Source organism: Crassostrea angulata, chromosome 4, assembly GCF_025612915.1.
Source record: "Crassostrea angulata isolate pt1a10 chromosome 4, ASM2561291v2, whole genome shotgun sequence".
In the NCBI taxonomy this organism is placed as follows: Eukaryota; Metazoa; Mollusca; class Bivalvia; order Ostreida; family Ostreidae; genus Magallana; species Magallana angulata.
Genome location: NC_069114.1, coordinates 8,341,620 through 8,360,662, shown reverse-complemented (window position 1 = coordinate 8,360,662; position 19,043 = coordinate 8,341,620). Strand labels below are relative to the sequence as shown.

Genomic DNA, 19,043 nt, shown 5'->3' with positions numbered 1-19,043 from the left:
CCATCAACAGACTTTTGACTTAATATATATACATGTAAATAAACTTTGATGCTGAAACTAGTACACCCATCCTCTTGAACGGTCTCGAGTTCTGGGGAGAAATCTAGAATTTCATTTTCTTCCGTCTTCTGCTGCGAGTTCTTAGTCCCTCATTGCTCAAAGGCCGGGATAGACCTTCATGGCACATAATAACGCCTTTTGATTACACGGTTATACGATTTATTTTTTTTAGAAAACAAACAACATGACAGTCCAATGTTTTGCCACTTTTCAAGGTCCCCCTTCATGGCTTCAAAAACCTTCCTTCTTTTTTTTGCAATCTGCTGGATTGGCTCTGGCTCATTTTCGTACGCAGCAGCAAGGCTGGTGAAGTCAACACCCTGATATGTTGTTGACTTGAGGTGCCATTCCTTAAAATGCATCAGTACTATGGTGTTTATCTACCTAACACTATCTATATAATAACCGTGGGTTGCCCCGAACTCACCTATACATCTTCACATGTAGCTGTCAGCTTCTGGAATAATCTGCACGAGCGGATTCCCGCCCTCTGACGTCATGGCTACTAGGTAGCTCGTACTAGAAATGGTTCCACGACCACCACACTCCCCTCTATCTTCTTTCTGGGGAGCCAGTCCCACCTACAGGTGGGACCACCGATCTTCAGGGTGGGGCAATCACGCCCATCCCAGCAACAGCCGGGATAACATGAAAGGGAACCTGGTCCCACCTACAGGTGGGACCCACAATCAGAGTGGCGCTACAACGCCCATCCCAGCAACAGCCGGGATGAAAATCAGCCGGGCGGCCAAGGCCATATCAAAACTGGCCTCCGTCCGTAGGGGTGATGGTAGCTCACCCTACCACTCCTAGAGGATCAGGATGTGCACCCTGCGAGCGAGATAACCCCGCGGCATCTCCGCCAAAACGTACCCCCCGGTCAGGGCTCCAGGAGGGGGACGAGGGTACTCCGGGTTGGGAGCGAAACTTGCTTCTGCTCCCGGGCTCCCAAAGGACTAGGGAGCTCTCACTCTGCTCCGGAATGGGAACCTCCCCCACCTGGGGGGCATCCCTCCTTTGACTGGCCTCATCATCATCCGGACGGGGGTCAGGTTGGCCCAGGAGGCATCGGGGTGGAGTGGCATCCCCATTGCTGGCGGCTGGAGGGTTGACGACCACTCCCCTAACCGTCGGGGCAGGAACGGGAGGGACAACCAGGTACCGCAGCCAATAACGATACAAGGGGTGCCCGGCAATTGTCTCGTCCGAAAACAGGGCCCGGTAAGCCCTGCGTAACGCCAGGCTCAACCGGGAGACAAGGTATACCTGCACCCTCCAGTGCAGCAGCATGGCAGGGTGGAGTACGCTCCACAGGCGGTAAACGCGGGGTGGGCTCTCCTGCACAAAATGGCACAAACTGTCCATGGCGTCCCTCAAGTCGCCTGGCACACCTGCACTAGGTTCCCGGAAAACCTGGAAAGTGGGCACACTTTACACTAGGTCAGTCAAGGTGGCCCAGCTTCCAATGAGATGGTCGGTCAGCCACTCGCACACCCTCAATCTCATGGATGTAGCCTCATCCCCCAAAGGCACAGACCTACGGAACACAGTGTGGAGGTGGTAGAGGGTCACATGGTCCCTCAGCTTGTGCGTCCTCTCTGGACAGTTGGGGAAGGGACAGGGAGAGAGTGGTGACCGCCTCCTGTGGTGAAGTGGGCCGTCTCCTGGTTGGGCGGGACTTCTGGCACCAGGTTCCTCATCGTCAGGCGGTGATGGCGGCTCCACAGGGGTCCAGCCATCAGGTTTCATTCGCCTCCGGGTTGGGAGGGACCTCATGCACCCGGTTCCTCATCATCAGGCTGCGATGGCGGCTCCTCAGGGGGGCCTGCCATCGGTGCCCTTTCATTCCTCCACTCCCGGTGGGAGGAGGCGCAATCTTCGTCACTATCGGAATCTCTGAAAAAGAGGACAAGACGATTAACAACTCCCCCCCCCCCCCCCCAAACACAATTAGGGCAAACAAATTGCTCCAAGGTGGAGGCCTCTTCAGAGTTGACACCCACACACAGACCGTGAAACCATTCATCACAATGATCGCACTGTACCATCAACTTCCCGTCGTCCGGGCGCCGACAGGTACAAAACACAATCTCATTAGAGGGGTCCGGAGACGAGGGGCATGTGGGTGAGGCTATGTTAGGTCGCTTACAGGGACGCCCCCGACGTCTGGGGGGCAGGGGAGGACTGTCAGGAGGCCCTCTGGCAGCAGGGGAGCGCTTAGGGGGCCGACCTCGACGTGGCCGGTGGCTGGGGGTGGAGTCCAGAGATTCGGAAAGCTTGCGGGCGCCCGCCGCCCCGGCAGGGGGGCTGGGAGCCAAGTCGCTTCCGGTCCCCTGCCTGGTACTCCCAGAGTTCTCAAAGTTCTCCCTTAGCCGAACTAACCATTGGGGGATGTCCCTGTCGACACACTTTTTCAAGCGGTCGTGATTGGCCACCATGACTGCCGACTTGGTCTTTACTCGGTACAGGTGGGGGGTCAGCTTCTTGACGATGATACCAGGGCCCTTCCAGGACGGGCTAAGCTTGCGGCACTTTCCCTTCACCGTCGCAGTGTCCAACACATACACAATATCTCCTTCCTCAAAGGGGCGGGTGGCGGCCTTGACGTCGTTATCTCTTTTCATCCTCTCCTCAGAGGTGTGCAAGCGCCTCCTGGCCGTCTCGTGAGCAGTCAGTATTTTGTCCTCAAGAGCACTCACATACGTGTCAATATCCGCAGGGCCCTCCTGCATGGGGGACCTGTACATAAGGCTGGCTGGCGTGTTGACCTCTCTACCAAGCATGAGTTTGTTGGCAGTGAACCCTGAATTACGGTTGACTGCTGAGCGCAAGGCCCCCGCTATCTGGGCCAGATGTTCATCCCAACAGTCCTGGGCCTTATCGATGTAACACCTAACTGTATCCATAAGGGTCCTATTGTAGCGCTCCACCTGTCCATTGGCAGACGGACGATAGGGGGTGGTGCGGGCCTAATGTATTTCCAGGAGATTGCACACAGCAGTAAACAACTTACTTTCAAAGTTGCGCCCCTGATCTGTAAATATCTGAAGGGGGCAGCCGAACCTAACAAAGAATTCGTCAACTGCCGCTGTGGCCGTAACCTCAGCTGTCTGGGAGGGGAGGGGGACACACTCTACCCACTTAGTAAACTGGTCCACCATTACTAGGACATACTCATTCCCTTTCGGTGCCTTAGGGAGCTGTCCCAGGAAGTCGAGGTGCACCCTCTCCATGGGTGCCCCGGCATGATACTTTATCATTTCGGCCCTGGCATGGCGCTGTGGGCGCTTATTTCTACTGCAGGGGCCACAAGTGCTAACAAACCTCTCAGTCTCCCGCATCATCCCGTACCAGTAGAAATGCTCTCTCAGCCGGGCCTTGGTGCGCTCGATACCTTGATGTCCAGCCGCCGGTACATCGTGACAGAGTCGCAGAACCTCTCTCCTCAGCTCTATGGGGACGACCAGAACTTTCTTTTTCTCTCCCCCCTCATCTATTTCTTTCCAAAGGACCCCATCGTTGTCTAACCGCAACAAACCCCTTGTTGATATAGTAATGTTTGACAGCTGGACTGGCTAGGAACAATTTGCCTTCCTCTGGCTCCACATCTCCCTGCAGCCAATCCAAGATTAGACTAAGCTCTGGGTCGCTTAACTGGCTACGGCTCATCTCCTCGGGGGTGGGGCCCACCAAGGAAGGCGGGCCAACCAAGCCCTCCGAGAAAATTCCCATGACACAGGCAAACTGGGGGTGATGACTTATCTGGATCTGAGACTGGCATGGGCCATCTGAACTACTCTGACTCTCACAGTCGTCTTCACTGATCCGGCCCAGAAGCTTCTTGGAGACATGGTCCAGTGCTGCCTCGCTGATAGAGGGCTGGGCTTCTTCTCGGTCACCAATGACGGGGCTCTGATCCTCTGTAGGGCTAGATTCTTCCCCCAACAAGGGGTAATATGTCCAACTACCAGGCCTAGCTAGAGGGGCCACATCATCAACTTCTTCCGCAAAAGCCATCCAGGACTGGTGGGCTCTAGTACACTTTGGGCAGCCACCACAAGGCAAATCACTGAGGTTAACGGTGAAATCCACCCCCCCCTACACCTGGATGGGGGTGGCGGTCTGGACAGTGCGTCGGCGTTCACATGGCGCCTACCCGGTCTATGCTGGATCACCATATCGTACTGACTAAGCTCCTCGAGCCAGCGAGCAAGCTGATCTTGAGGGTACTTGAAGTTGAGCAACCAAATAAGGCTATGGTGATCCGTGCGAACGATGAATTTACGACCAAGCAAGTAATGTCTGTACATGCGCGTAAATCTGACAACTGCTAGGAGCTCCTTCCGGGTAGTGCAATACCTCCTCTGTTCTGCTGACAGGCTGAGACTACCGTAGGCTATCGGCTTTTCTTGCCCGTCCTGGATCTGTGAGAGCTCAGCACCTATCGCCTCCGCTGACGCGTCAGTGTCCAGTACACACTCGCCCTCCGCAGTAGGGAGGGCAAGGACTGGAGGTGAAGTAAGAGCTTTCCAGAGGGCCTCAAAAGCAGTCCGCTGCTCCGGTCCCCATACAAAAGGCTTCTTCCCGGTGACACTGTACAACGGTTGGGCCATCTGGGCAAAGCCGGCATTGAACCCCCTGTGGTAGTTGGCAAAGCCGAGGAACCGCTCAACATCCTTCACCGTGGCAGGCGTCGTCCAGTCCTTTACAGCCTCTATATACTCATCCCCCATCTCTACTCCGGTCCCGCTCACCTGTCTCCCCAAGAACTCCACTCGTCTACGGAACAGCTCGCATTTCTTGGGCTTAAACTTTAAGTCGTATTCACGGAAGCGCTGAAACACTGTCCTCAGATTGGCTAGGTGATCCTCAAAGTCACGCCCAAGCACCAAGGCATCTTCCAGGAATGCCAGGACTATACTCCATGTAAGCCCCCGCAGAACTAAGTTCATGGCTCGGGAAAAGGTTGCCGGAGCATTACACAAACCGAAACCCATCCGCCGGACCTCGAACAGACCATATCGGGTGACGAAGGCAGTCTTCTTCCGGTCCTTAGGGCTTATCATAACTTGATGGAAAGCGGAGTTTGCATCCAGCTTAGAGAACCAAATTTTCCCTGACAAAGTGTCTAAACACTCGTCGATCAATGGGAGAGGGAATACATCCTTCCTGGTATCGTTGTTCAGCCTGCGGTAGTCCAGGCACCATCGGACTTGTCCATCCTTCTTATGGATGAGCACCGGCGCTGATGCCCACTCAGACATAGAGGGCTGAATCACTCCAGCGTCCAGCATTTTCTTCAGATGCGCCTCTTCTTCACCTACAAAGAATGCTGGTGTACGCCGCATCCTCTCCTTGATAGGCGCCGCACTGCCAGTATCGATCTCATGCTCTAGAGCACTAAAGTTTCCAAAGTCAAACTCGCTCTGGGCAAATACATCCTGATATTCTGACAACAATTCAGCGAGCTGGGACTGCTCCTCCTCACTCAGCTCCGCAGAGGATCGTTCTAGCAGATCCTGCAAATGGGCGGGCACCTTAGGGTGGGATCTCCCAGGCTCACCCTCAGCTAAACTCCGGGCCGCTCTCCTAGGGTAGGGCGCAGGCACATGCAAATCAGCCTCAACTGCCTCTCCCAAGAAGCTCCCCTCCTTCAGAGTAATATCCTTTTCCGATGCGTTCACCAGGCAAGCCATAGAGGCATCTCCAGCAGCGTGGTAAGTATGGGGCATAAGCAACGCCTCTGACAACTTCTCTATACCCGGAATGGTCATGAATTCAGACAGACTCCTGTCCAGCTTTAAGGGGCACAATACAGCTGAGCCGGCACGAACGCAGACCTCGCGCACTAGCTTCATGCGAGCAACGCTCTCCGTCTCACCTCTACCATAGGTCATCTGCATCTCTTCCCCACATAAGTTTATCACCCCGAGCTCCAGGTCCATCTTGGCTTTGTGTTCCCATAGGATGTCCATTCCCAACAACATCCTGTCCTTAAGAGGGGCCACATAGAGATCCACCTGCTGAGTGTGCTGGCCCACACCAAGGTCAAATGGGCCAGCAACAAATCCCTGGAGATGGGCTCCACTTCCGGCTTGCAGCAAAGTGACCTGTCTCTTAATGGGGGGCCTTGACTCCAAATTGTCATAGAACACTCACTTCTGCCCCGGTATCCACCACAGCTTCAATGGGGGCTCCCTGGATCCTCAGCTTTATGGTAAATGCAGTCCGTGGGCAAAGCTGGCTTACTGTGACACACAACTCCCCCTCCATAGGGACTGCCTGTGGGTTCGGAGGCATCCGACTTCCATCCTTGCTGTTTCCAGGGGGTCCGGACTCTGAGGTCGTATCCTCCCTCGGCGGCGCTTGCAGCTCCAGACTGTGGTCTACTGGAGTCAGGATCTCATCAATAGGAACCGGGGGTTCCTCCTCTTTGGTCAGCAGCTCCTCCTCAGGAAAGGGTTCAGGTATGGGTTGATTTCTGAAACGCACTCCGAATCCACCACGCCGCTTGGAATGCTTAAGGCAGGAGCGACGGGTTTCCCCTGACTGACCAAACTCTGGCTTCACACTCTGCAGGTCCTCTTGACTGTCTTCTGTTCTCTGTCTCTCCAACCCAACATCGCGGTCAGGCGTCAGCGTACGCACAGTCCTTGGTGGCTGGTTGTCTCTCCCAGTCCCCTGCCGCTATATCTGGATCCTCCACGACCCATATCCTCTCGGTGTCCACCACAGTATTGAGGGGGGCGGTCCCCACCCACACCAGCGTCAGTCCTCCTCCCTACATTGGTGGGGCACTCCCTCCGGAAGTGCCCGACCCCACCACATTTAAAACATTGGCTAGCTCGGGGTGCCACCGGCCCTCCTTGTGGAGGAGGTGGCGGTGACGGAGACATCGGGTCTCCTTGGGCTATACTACTCTCCCTTAAGGCATTCTCCGACTGCTGCAGGCGGCTCTCGAGTTCCTTAATCTCATTCTCCCCTTCACCATCCTTCTGGCTATCTTCAGCTACCTTGTCCTTATCCGCCATGGCCCTAACCGCCTCCCGCTTAGGCTTGGGGGGGTCTGCTCTGACGCGAATGCTGGAAGTACTGCATGCGGTCGACAGCTTCCTCCACAGTCTTGGGTTGGCCATCCAAAGCGTACAATCCCGCCTCCCGGTCCTCAGCTCCATAACACAGACGCGGTATAGCCTGGGTATGAACATCCGGTAGCTGGGGGAATGCACAAGTAGCTAAAGTGAGCACTCTGTCAGACCACTGTCGTAGGGACTCACCACTATTCTGGGTCGCCGATTGGAAATTAAGTTGATGAGTGAGGTCTGGTGCCGATGAGCCAAAGCGCTTGTCGAACTTCCGGAGTATTTCGCTGAACCTCAGGCGGGGGGTAGTCTCCAGCATCAAGGTGTAATACTCACTGGCCGGGCCCTCCAGGAAGAAACAGAATTGATCATGTTGCTCGGTCTCATTCCACTGTTGGCTGCGCGAGAGGCGAACAAACTTATGGAGGAAGGCTTTCCAGTTGGACTTACCATCATAGCGGAGATCCTTATATCTAGGTCTATTCCGGACGGTCGGGTGGCTGGAACTGGCTGGCACTGCGGTATAGTCTTGAGGATTGTACTGCATCGCAGGCAGCTGCACATCTCCATAGGTCGCGACGGGCGTCTGCAAAAACTCGGGGACCCCACGAGACACTGCGGATGACCGCGCGTACTCCGGGGGTGCGTGAGATGTTGCGGATAACCGCGCGTATCCATGGGGACTGCAAGACGCAGCGGGAGTCCGCGCGTAACTTGCATGGGGATGATGGCGCGCTGCGGATAACCGCACATGTTCATGGGGATGGTGAGACGCTGTGGAGATCCGCGCGTACTCAGGGGGACTGCAAGACGCAGCGGGAGTCCGCGCGTGACTTGCATGGGGAGGTACATCCCTAGCCGGGGGCTCATATTCATGGGGTACTGGGACATATGTATGGTCACCCAGGGGGTGGGGTTCCCAAGACATGGGCTCATGATACTGTGGCTGGACTTGCGCTATTCTACCTCCCTCTCCCCCAGGATTGTTGGGCTGGGAGGAGGCCACAGGTGTTGGGACCGCATAACCTGTAAAATACTGGTGGCGCCCTGACATTGCCCCCCCCCCCCCCCCTGCGCAGTTAAATACTAATCATCCCGGGGCTGGGGTGTGGGGTAATAACAGCTGGGTGCACCCGGCTGGGTTACAGCAGTGCACATGCGCACACCAAAGGATCCCTGTGAGGTATGGACCAAGGACTCCTGGACCCTAGTGGCAAGGTACTCCCCCCCAGGGGGAGGATGGCGAGGCACCCCATGAGGGGGCCTACTACCTGACATCGAGTTACTATTCCCAGGGGCAGGGGTAGGCTGAGCAAGGGAAGCTTGGGGTTGAAAATCAACAATCTGGGGTGCATGTGGCAAATCCACAAGCTGCCTTTGGCTTACATTAGCAGGGTCCTGGGGATGGGTGGTGGAACTAGTAGGGCAATAGCTACAGGGCTGGGGTGTGGGCTGGTATGCAGGCCTGACAGGCCCGCCGGGCATGGGGTTGGAGGGGGAAGGGGTGATGGGGGAATCCAGGTCTAGCAGGTGGGGTCTCAGGTCCCCTTGAAGATGAGGCGGATGCAGCGGGGTGACTCCAATGGTATTCTCAGGCCCTCGGTAGACAACAGTTGGGTCACACTGACGGGTAAGGGCCACATGGGAACGACGTGACATGGGGACCCCTATATAATCGCTGGGCGGGACAAATTCCCTATAACCAACTGGTGAACTGCATCTAACCGAAGACCCGGGGGACACCCCCGGCTGAATACTACTGGCTGGCCCAGGCACAACAGAATGTGCCACGGTGACCTCTGGCTCCCTTACTGTACCCTGCCAAACCCCCCTCCCACACTGGCGATAGCCTGCCTGCCCCCCTGGAAAGCGGGATGGGCCGGCAGCCTGACCTACCCTAACAGTGCTCGGAGCACAGTAACCCATATCACCCGGAGTTCTAAAACCGACATTATCTGGGCCATGATGTCTGCCACTAATATACCCTCATCGGGAGTTAAAGTGTCGTCTAACCCCAAGGCTTGCAAAGCCTCTTCAAACAAAACATTCATGACGAGCGAATGGTGCAATACACAAAAATGTTCGAAGTCAAAATCAACACAGACTATGCGAGAAAATGCAAAAATATGTGCTAAATGCAAAAAAACAATACCTATCAACGATGCAATAAAACTTTAAACGAAAAAAACTATGCACAAAATATGCAAAGGTGAAAGTAAATTCACGAATTAACCCTACAGTCCTAAGCACGTGGCGGGCCCCCAAAATGGCGGCTACACCCGTATATCTATAAAAAAAAAACGAAAACGCCTATTGAACAGCTTTGACACTTTGCGGGAAAATTTTTTTCCTGTCTAATATATACCGTGAGTTCAGGGCCGCGAGTTGGGCGCCAATATGGTATTTATCTACCTAACACTATCTATATAATAACCGTGGGTTGCCCCGAACTCACCTATACATCTTCACATGTAGCTGTCAGCTTCTGGAATAATCTGCACGAGCGGATTCCCGCCCTCTGACGTCATGGCTACTAGGTAGCTCGTACTAGAAATGGTTCCACGAACACCACAGTACTCTATCTCCTTCTTTCACGAATCAGACTGTTGGGGGCTGCTGTGGCCAACAAGTTGGACTTTCGATAAATTCCCATCTGTCTGTAGTCCCAAATGTTCTCAAGATGTTGAAAATTTGGGGTGGTATGCCTCCATTGCCAAATCCTGGAGGATGGGAAGAGTAGGCACATGCTACAACTCTTTGCCATGTAAACAAGTAAACATCTTTTCAAACTGATTTGTGTATCTTCTTATTCATTTTCAGCATAAACAAACAGTTCCTAACGTTTAACACATTTTTGTTGGTCTTAAACTGTAATTTTCACTTCAACATTCAAAAAGTAAACAAAGGCTTTGTTTACATAGCAGAGAATTGTAAGCTCCGTAACTCGCTTATAACTAACAAATGACACTCGAATTTTGGTTGCATATTTAAAATGCCTTACTGAGGCGTTGTAAACATTAAAATCGGAAACATAATTTTTGACCAAAATCGTGACCATGCCAATTTAAAGACATTCTATTGTACAAGACTGGCGAGGAAGCCCATGAGAATAAAGTCTTTGTTGTCTTCAGCTGAATTATCTGCTTGGTTGTACAGCGTTGGTGGAGGCGACATGTCCCGAATAAGATAAATCAGTAAGTAGTCAAATTTGAAAACATCAATATATAAAGTCCAAGTACATATGTACCATATAATTGCTAAGAAAATATATGCTGAAGTAATTCTGTCTCTTAATACAAATATAAGTATTAAAATGTTACAAAACATAAACTTTAAGTCACCTTTTTCATCACTAAGTCTTATTGTTTCTAATGAAAAAGCGCGATGGGCACTCAAAGTGTCAGGTGACCTTTTAGTTATTAGAGTTCATCTTTTTGTATATTATTGTTTTAATATAATAGCATACTGGGCACTCCAAGTGTCACATTTTAGTTATGAAAATCCATCTTATTGAGTAATATAAACAAGATAAGGAAAATGTTTATAAGGCTGTCCAAAGTTAATTATACGTTTAACGTAACCCACATGCGTAGGTTTAGGAGAAATTGTCTTATAGAAAAAACAATCTCCTATTTTAATAATTTTTTTTCCAGTTTTAATTATTTTCTAAATTATTGCAATCTGTATAATTGTTGAAATGTTTAGAGCACAGAATGGACTATATAATTATATTGAATGACTCAATGGACCTTTCAGAAAAATTTATCATTTAAGAGGTAGCCTACATGTAGCTTGAATACTCATTGTATTTGTATTGTTATAAATGATTAAAATCATTTGTGTGAAAAAAAAATTGGTTTGGTTTTATTTCATTGCCCTCCCTCATAGGTTGGTATTTTGACGTGACGTTAAAAGTAGAATTAAGTCTGGACAGCCTAACAATTGAAAACTAATATGCAAACCGACTCGAACTTGTTTATTCTTAGCTGAACAGATAAAACCACGGCTAATTTTCTGTTTTATTATCATAATTTTACAAAAGACCCCATATATCTGTACTCGCATTGGAAACATTTTCTTAAACTTTGAGGAGACAATTGATAGTGATGTTGGTGTCGCAGGTAAACTTGTCCGTCCACGTAAAGAGGTACGGCTTTCTTTGGCCATGCTCAAGGACTCCAGTAACATGGTGGTGAATTCTTGTTAGTGTGGCATCAAAGTCCACTACTTCGGGTACGGAAAACAGTGCGACAAATGGTTGGCAAAAGAAGAAGTGAAAGCTTATCCATTGTTAGTATAAGATGGTTGTGCCAAATCCTTAGAGGTATACACAATAAAAAATCAAAGTACTCATAGTACTGAAAAGCGCTAACCCAACTTCTGAATGTATATTAAGGATAAACAGTGTATGTATATAACATTTCAGCTTCTGTATTGACACTATACTGTATTTCCTCATCACTTATGGCCACTTGCACACCTGTAGCTCAGGTAACCTTGATTTAACAGGTGATCTGAGGATCAGGTAACCCTGTCTGAAACCTGGCTTAAGCTGTACTCAGGTGAGAAGTAGTTGGGTTGCAAACCTGTGACTCAAGTCTATCTTACCTGATTACAGCTTAAGCTTTTCTCATTCATTGAAAACAATGGCAGCGAGACAGAAGTCAGCAAATTTTTCTGAACTAGAAAAAGAAATTTTGCTAGAACTTATTCATGCTAAGAAGGATATCATAGAAAACAAGCAGAATGATGGCAGAATGGTTAGTAAGAAGAACACAGAATGGACAAATATTGAGAAGGAATTTAATTCAAGACACGGCTTTAATAAGAGAACCATAACCCAGCTGAAATCTTTATGGAAAAATCTTAAAGCCAGAACAAAGTCTGCTGTTGCTAAGGAGAGGAGAGAGAAGAAGAAGACAGGTGGAGGACCAGCTGGGAAAAGCTTAGATAAAATTGCCAGCACAATTTCGGAAATGCTTCCGCAGCAAATTAACAGCTTGCAAAATCAGTACGACGATGATGCAAGTCTCCATGGGGATGAACCAGATGATGACAATGAAGATTCAGATGATAACGACGAGGTAAATTTTGCATTAATTTAGCATCAAAAATTTTAATTCAAATTTCTTTGCATACATGGTAAATTTCTTATATTTTAAATGAGCATGTAGGTATTGCCACAAACTCAATATTTTCGTCAATGCTATTAAAATTAAAGTGTTTTAAATACGTTAAAATAGAATTTAACGAATTTACAGTGTTATTAATTCCTCGCGTTTCATGAGTAATTTACGGTGTGCATGCTTTATTTTTTTTTAATTTGACAAAACCATTATATCAATATCATAATATCATTTATTTAGTCATAATGATTACAATTAATGCTTCGGTTCACAGATAATGACCACCAACACAATTCAGGAGGAAGCGCCGAGAATGTCAGAAGAGTCTGCTAAACAGCCGCAAACAGCATCCATAGCTTCTGCTACAAAACGAAAAGCTGCTGGTCCTGGACGTCAAGACCAAGTCAAGAATAGGCTCCTGGAAATGGCAGAAATAGAACATTGTAAGAAGATGACAATCCTCCAGTTGAAAGAAGACATTTTGAAATTAAAGAAACAGAAACTAGAGAATGAAATAAAATTAAGTGAACGTGATTTGCCTGTGCCTCAACCCAGTACATGTGGGGGACCCCTGGGTACAGATTCAAACAACAACAGTGGATATTTCTGGCAGCCATATGCACAATAATTATTATTTTGCTTATATGCGTACATTAAAATATGAGATTAAAACAAAATAAATTTACAATTAATTAAAAAAACTTACCTGTTTTTTTTTTTACTGAAAATGTCGTATTAAAACTGCTCTTAAAGCCTGTCCTCCTTGGTTTGCATTTGGTAGTACCGGAACTGGAACTGCAATATCTCCTTCATAGTCATCATCTGGTACCGGGATGGCAGCTTTCCTGGCAATATTGTACAATACTGCACAAGCAATAATGATATGCAAGGTTGAGGAAATCTTGAATCTTAATTGGTTACGTAGACAAGGAAAGCGTCTTTTCCAAATGCCAAATACATTTTCAATTTTAACTCTACTGTTTCTCAACGCAAAATTAAAGCGCCTCTCTTGTGGTGTCCGGCAAGTAAGAAGGGGTGTTATTAAATAAGACCTGAGAGGGTATCCATTGTCTCCAATCAAAATTCCAGGAATATTTCTTCTTTCGAAACGAGCACAGACACTACTATTCTCGAAAATCCGACTGTCGTGCGTACTTCCCGGCCATCTTGCAACCACATTTGTCAGCATTAAATCATTGTCACAGATTGCTTGCACATTGATGGAGAAAAATCCTTTCCTGTTTCGAAACAGCTCTGCCATGTCACCTCCAGGTGATTGTATTGGGATATGGGTACAGTCTATTGCACCCACTATTCCCGGAATACCACTATGGTTCATAAAACCCCTTTGGATTTCAGTTACTCTATTTCCCGATGGAAATACTACATAATTCTTGTAACGCGATGCCAGTGCAGATGATACTCTCTTCACAATGCGAGAAACTGAACTTTCGTGAACTCCAAATAGATCTCCACAAACTCGGATGAAGCACCCAGTTCCATAGAACCGTAAAGCTATCAGTAGTTGATTAAGGGGTGATATTGATGAAATCTTCGTTTATTTTGGCTCAAGATGTTCCCCAATCTCATTCAATAATTCAAGTACACATTCCTTTCTTAATCGAAATCTGTCAATAAATTCCTCTTCGGAGTAATTCAAAAAAGGGTTTGTCCTGTCTCTTACTATTCTCTCTCGCCTTATAAGTCTTTCCACTAAATAAATTTGGTCCATCTCATCAAAATAATGCTCCATCACTATAAACCTTCCTTTAAACCTGCCCATTACCTGGTTTACAATAAGCCTCAATTCTGAGCTCTACTCAGATAAATCAGAGAGGTGTGCAAGTGATTTAAAATTTTTGAGCCTGGCTTAAGCCTAGATTACCTTGATCCAGGCTTAAGCCAAACGTATGCAAGTGGCCAAAAGTGACACCCCCTGCAATGATGCATGTAAGCCCCGTACATTAAATTTACAATAGCCCGTATGATTCACAATAGCCCGTGCAGTTATATGCATAAACCCCTGAAACTGGTTCCCTAACCAGTTTAAATGATGTATACTTCTGCTCATAGGGGGCGGTTATTCGATGCACCGGAAGTAGAAGTCTAACGACAATAAAGCGCTAGGCTATGCTTAGCGATTTAAAAGACTTTCACGTTTATAAGACTATACAATGTGAAACAATAATTTCATCTATTTAACAGGCTGTGGGGAGGAAAGTAAAGGCAAGATGGGAAGATGGTTTTTTTCCCACAAAGCAGAAGTCAGATGCATTGAAGAGAAAGGTAATTTTAGTATTACAGTGTATCACTTTGTTTAATAAGCACATTGTCTCAATTTGCAAACTTATTGTGTAATACTTCATTTAAGTTTATGTATGCATTCCTTCCTTGGTATGCAAAACCACAAGTAACATGGAATTTTAAAGAAGAGTGCTGTTCAATCCTTTTGACAACTTTATAGTCATAAAATGTGTTTTATTGAACATGTAATGGACTTTTTTTTCGGAAAATTCATTTACTAAGCAACTTAATATCTTTTTAACTTTAAACAAATAAGAAAAGATTTTGCATAAAAAAACAATATACCTAATAGTGTTTAAGAAATTATTCAATTCAGCTATAACTTTTTACTAATTTCAGGTGTAACTGTGTTGTTTGAGGATGGCATTATTGTCAAAGCGTACAGCTTTAAATTCTGCTAAAGAGGTGAGTACAACAAGTTTAATGCATTATGTGGCATGATGTTTAAGTTCCTTATCAATGATTAATGTACTTTTTCACTCCATTTCATGAATTCAATCTTTTTATGTTTATATAAAAATAGATGAATTTTTTTTAAATTGATATTTGAATAATCTTTCGTATTCTTTTTTTTCCAGCCCAACTTCCTGCCAGTCACAACAGCTAATAAGCCTGAAGACAATTGAATGTTTGTTGTTATTCAAATTGCGAATAAATATGTTAGAGTAAGATTTGGGTTTTTTTTGGGTCTGAATGATACATTTTGTTAATTGCGTTAACAATTCGTAATTAAACTACTGTTTTTAATAATCTTACGCAATAAAAAAGTTGAAATAATACATTTTAGAGCACTTAAACCTAGCTGTCATTTAAGTATCCCACTTGGCTGAAAGTTTAATAATATGCCTTGGGGAAATGGTTTATGATTTTGTGTGTGTTTTTAATGTCACCTGTAAATAGGCTGTATTTGCATAAGTGGGAAAAATGGTGTAAATGTTTATGACATTGAAATATTTGAAAGAAAATCAGTAGAGAAACTGCTTGCTATATACATGTAATTTGCTTACTTCAAAATGCTATCATCTGAAAATCATGCATTTCGGTTTATAAAGCTAACTAAGTAACTTATTATATGATAACATTTTTCCTATGTAGCAGAAATATCAGAGGTTAAAAAAAGATATAAATAATATGTCCCAGAGGTGGACATGACATGCAATGTCAATTTTTTTTATTTTTTTATTAATTAAATGTACAATTAAGTTTATTAAATCTTAAATCAATCATATCATCAAATATAATTTAAGTAAATAATTATGTAGACTATTCGGAGTCCTGTAAGCATGCAACTAAAGTATTAATTTACCAATAAAATGCGGCATGTACTCTTTAGCATTCAGGAGCATAGGATCGGGCAAGGGAGGTATAGATGGGTCTATTCTCTTTTGAGAAGTGGACAGGCATAGTAGCCTTTGCCTATCCACTTCTGTAAAGAAATTATAGATGTTTTAAAATAAGCTTCTCTGGGAAAGTGGCCATAGACCCATCACTGGGTATAGCCATGTAAAACCCTGTATTCTCATACATAAAGTACACTCTTAATTTTTTTTATTTGAACCACAACAACAACAACATAAACAAACATGGATGAATTTTGTCGTACACTGTGAGATCTATTCATTTTGACCCGGAATGTAAAGGGTTTTCCGCATGTACACATACTCGTATGGTACACAAGAGTGCAAATAATATTCACCGATAGTGGCGCGAAAGTCTTTTGAACACTTTTCAAAATCATCGGTCCAGTCTCCTTCTCTGAGAGTCCATGCTGGTTCCTGGTCTTTAAAAGGATGAAACACATTCCATTGACTTTCCATGGAAATTGCTGTTATTAAATTTTACCAATCATCCAGAAACGTTTTTTTCTATGAGGAATCTGAATCCTTTTGTACAAGTAGATATAGGTTTTCTTTAGGAGCTCCTTTAGGATCTATGATTTTCCAACGATACTGTATGGGATTCATCCTCTCTCTCTCTCCATCAACTACGCAGCACAGTTAAGGATGTCAATAAATTCCGTTCAGACAAAAAATACGGGAAATGTGCATTATGACATCACAGAATATTACAAACCTCAAAAGTACTTATTTATTTATGCTAATCTTTTAATTGAAAACAACAAATGCTATTACTTACAATTTTGATGTCCGTTATATCGCGCGCACACACTGAAATATAAGCGAGATGTCGTTCTCGCTGTACTACAAAATATGACGTCCTATGCTTCAAAATGACGCATGAAGTTAAGTCATTGAAGGCTAACATTAGCGAGAAAAATTAAATGTTGCCGATTAACGGAGAATTATAAATGAATATTTTGTTCAACATTATTATTAGTAAAATGCTACCATATAGTCTTATTTTCATTTTGTTATAAGTATGCATTGTTTAAAGAGGCAACCTCGGTTTTGTGTAAAATATCGTATATCTCAAAGCTGAGTACCTAAATAAATCATTTAATTGAAAGAGCATACACTTAACTGATCCTGACAAACTTTTACATGTGAATTTGAAACATGCTATGTAACTTTAAAAATGCTACGATCCTTGTAAAATCTTACAAACTATTTTTCAATGAAATTAACTCTGTGACCTTCACAATTAGTCTACATATGCATTATAAATTACGGTTCTACTAACAAATAATCTTATCTTACAAAGTTCGTAACGTTTTTCAAAGTCCACGATATACATGTAACATGAAGTTATTTTATAATTCAGTTGTGAATTTTGACATGATTATGCCCTTGAATTTTTAAAATTACCTCAAAACCACAAATTCATCTGCTTGTACCATGCGACTGCCATATCACGTGACCACTATCAACATAAAATAGTGTACTGTTATATATATATATATATATATATATATATATATATATATATATATATATATATATATATATATATATATATATATATATTAGAAATATCTTGCATTTGAGTGACTGTTATTGATTTTAAAAAAGTCATGCCAGTTAAACTAAAGTTTGCCAATATTTTTATTGGCTACCTTAACTGTTCTTCGTATGTAGCTTGCTCATCGCTTGGTCTGATAATAATCTAAACCTCGAGCTGCACTTCTCTAATAAAGAACTCACAATCACGTGACCTCCATTCTCATTATACTTTTCTTAATTTGGTGGTGCTTTTCAGTTGTAGAGTGGGACTTTGCATAATATATTATAATATAATAATCTTAGGTGGTGTAAGACATTTATTGATATTGTGGATAAAGGTCATACATGACCAGAAATTAGTCATGACTTTAATCACATTCCATTTGTAACCAGTAACATAAGTCATCCAATATTCTCGATTCGCGTTATGTAAGGCTTACATGACGATATAAGCGATAATTAATGTCAAGCAGATCAAAAGTTGAACAAAATACACTATTTCAGCTCTAGAAATTTTTTCCAAACATTTTCCAAGAAAACTCATTTGGGGAGAAGCAGATCTGAGGAATCTATGAGTCAAAGCTAGGGGGGTATCCTTTCCAACGCACTTTGATTTCTGTAATGACTTTTCCCCCTTTTTATAGTCTAGGATTTCTTTACCTTATAGACGTCGTCTTCTTTCATGACTTTTTGTAATTCAGACACGTAAAATGTTTCTTCTTATTCTTCTCTGTGATAGTCATGTACCTTATATTTATAAGGAACAGCTCCCTGGACTCGATGAGATATAGTAAACAACTCCCTGGTCCAGTAAGGTAGAAATCCCTTTTCAAAAGTTCGCTTTGCTTTACTGATGCGCACTCTGTCTCCTTTGTGAAATTTAGGAGAAAAGAAGGTGTAGGGGAGTTCTTTTGATACAGAGTTTATCACACTTATAGGACATTGGATGCATTCACGTAAGCTGGAGCTCTTTTTATACTGCGATGATGAGTGATAGTAGGCATATGCCAGATCGGGTAAAATATCCAGATATCTTTTATGACGAGTGATATATCTCCAAATGCGAGCTTTTAGGATGCTTTGAAAACGCTCTACGATACTTGCTTTTGTTTCTGCATTGCGATTTGTGATGAAATGAATGAATTCAAAAAAGCGCAGAAATTCCTTGATTGTGAATTCCCTCCCTTGGTCCGACTGAATGCAAACGGGTTGTCGCCCTTCCTCTTTAAAGATCTGTTGCAGGACATCTGGAGCAGGACTGTGTTCAAGTGAAATATGTGTCGAAAATGTGGTATCTCATGTTGACACCATCGCCAGCTACGATGTTGTTCCCGTTTTCACCGCGAAGTTGAACTTGATCTTGTGTAGAATCTACGATGTCGCCCCTGTTTATACCAATATTGTGCAAGATGACACATGCAGGCAATGACATATCTTGTCGCTGATTTGGATTTGTCCTGCTTTGAATTAATGACCACAATATTTTACAAGTGAAAACTGTCAATGTGACAGCAAACCGGGTTTTCTTTTATGTAAACTGTATCCATAATCCATGTCAACCCTTATCCAGT

At 45.0% G+C, this 19,043-nt stretch overlaps 1 protein-coding gene and 2 pseudogenes across 1 annotated transcript; 1 reads left to right on the top strand and 2 right to left on the bottom strand.

Moving 5' to 3' along the window:
* Nucleotides 1–176: 176 nt before the first annotated feature.
* On the bottom strand, nt 177–10,316 carry LOC128180639 (uncharacterized; annotated as a pseudogene).
* A 1,472-nt stretch (nt 10,317–11,788) lies between these two features.
* Nucleotides 11,789–12,921, top strand: LOC128179931 (myb/SANT-like DNA-binding domain-containing protein 3). The gene is made up of 2 exons (XM_052847617.1): nt 11,789–12,226; nt 12,543–12,921. The coding sequence occupies exons 1-2, from the start codon at nt 11,789–11,791 to the stop codon at nt 12,894–12,896; spliced, it is 792 nt and encodes a 263-aa protein (XP_052703577.1). The 3' UTR covers nt 12,897–12,921.
* On the bottom strand, nt 12,572–14,199 carry LOC128179930 (putative nuclease HARBI1; annotated as a pseudogene).
* Between the last annotated feature and the right edge of the window lie 4,844 nt (nt 14,200–19,043).

Coding starts and splice junctions, on each gene's coding strand:
- LOC128179931 (XM_052847617.1), top strand. CDS start 11,789: ATGGCAGCGAGACAGAAGTCAGCAAATTTTTCTGAACTAGAAAAAGAA. Junction 12,227..12,542: donor ATTCAGATGATAACGACGAG/GTAAATTTTGCA, acceptor TTCGGTTCACAG/ATAATGACCACCAACACAAT.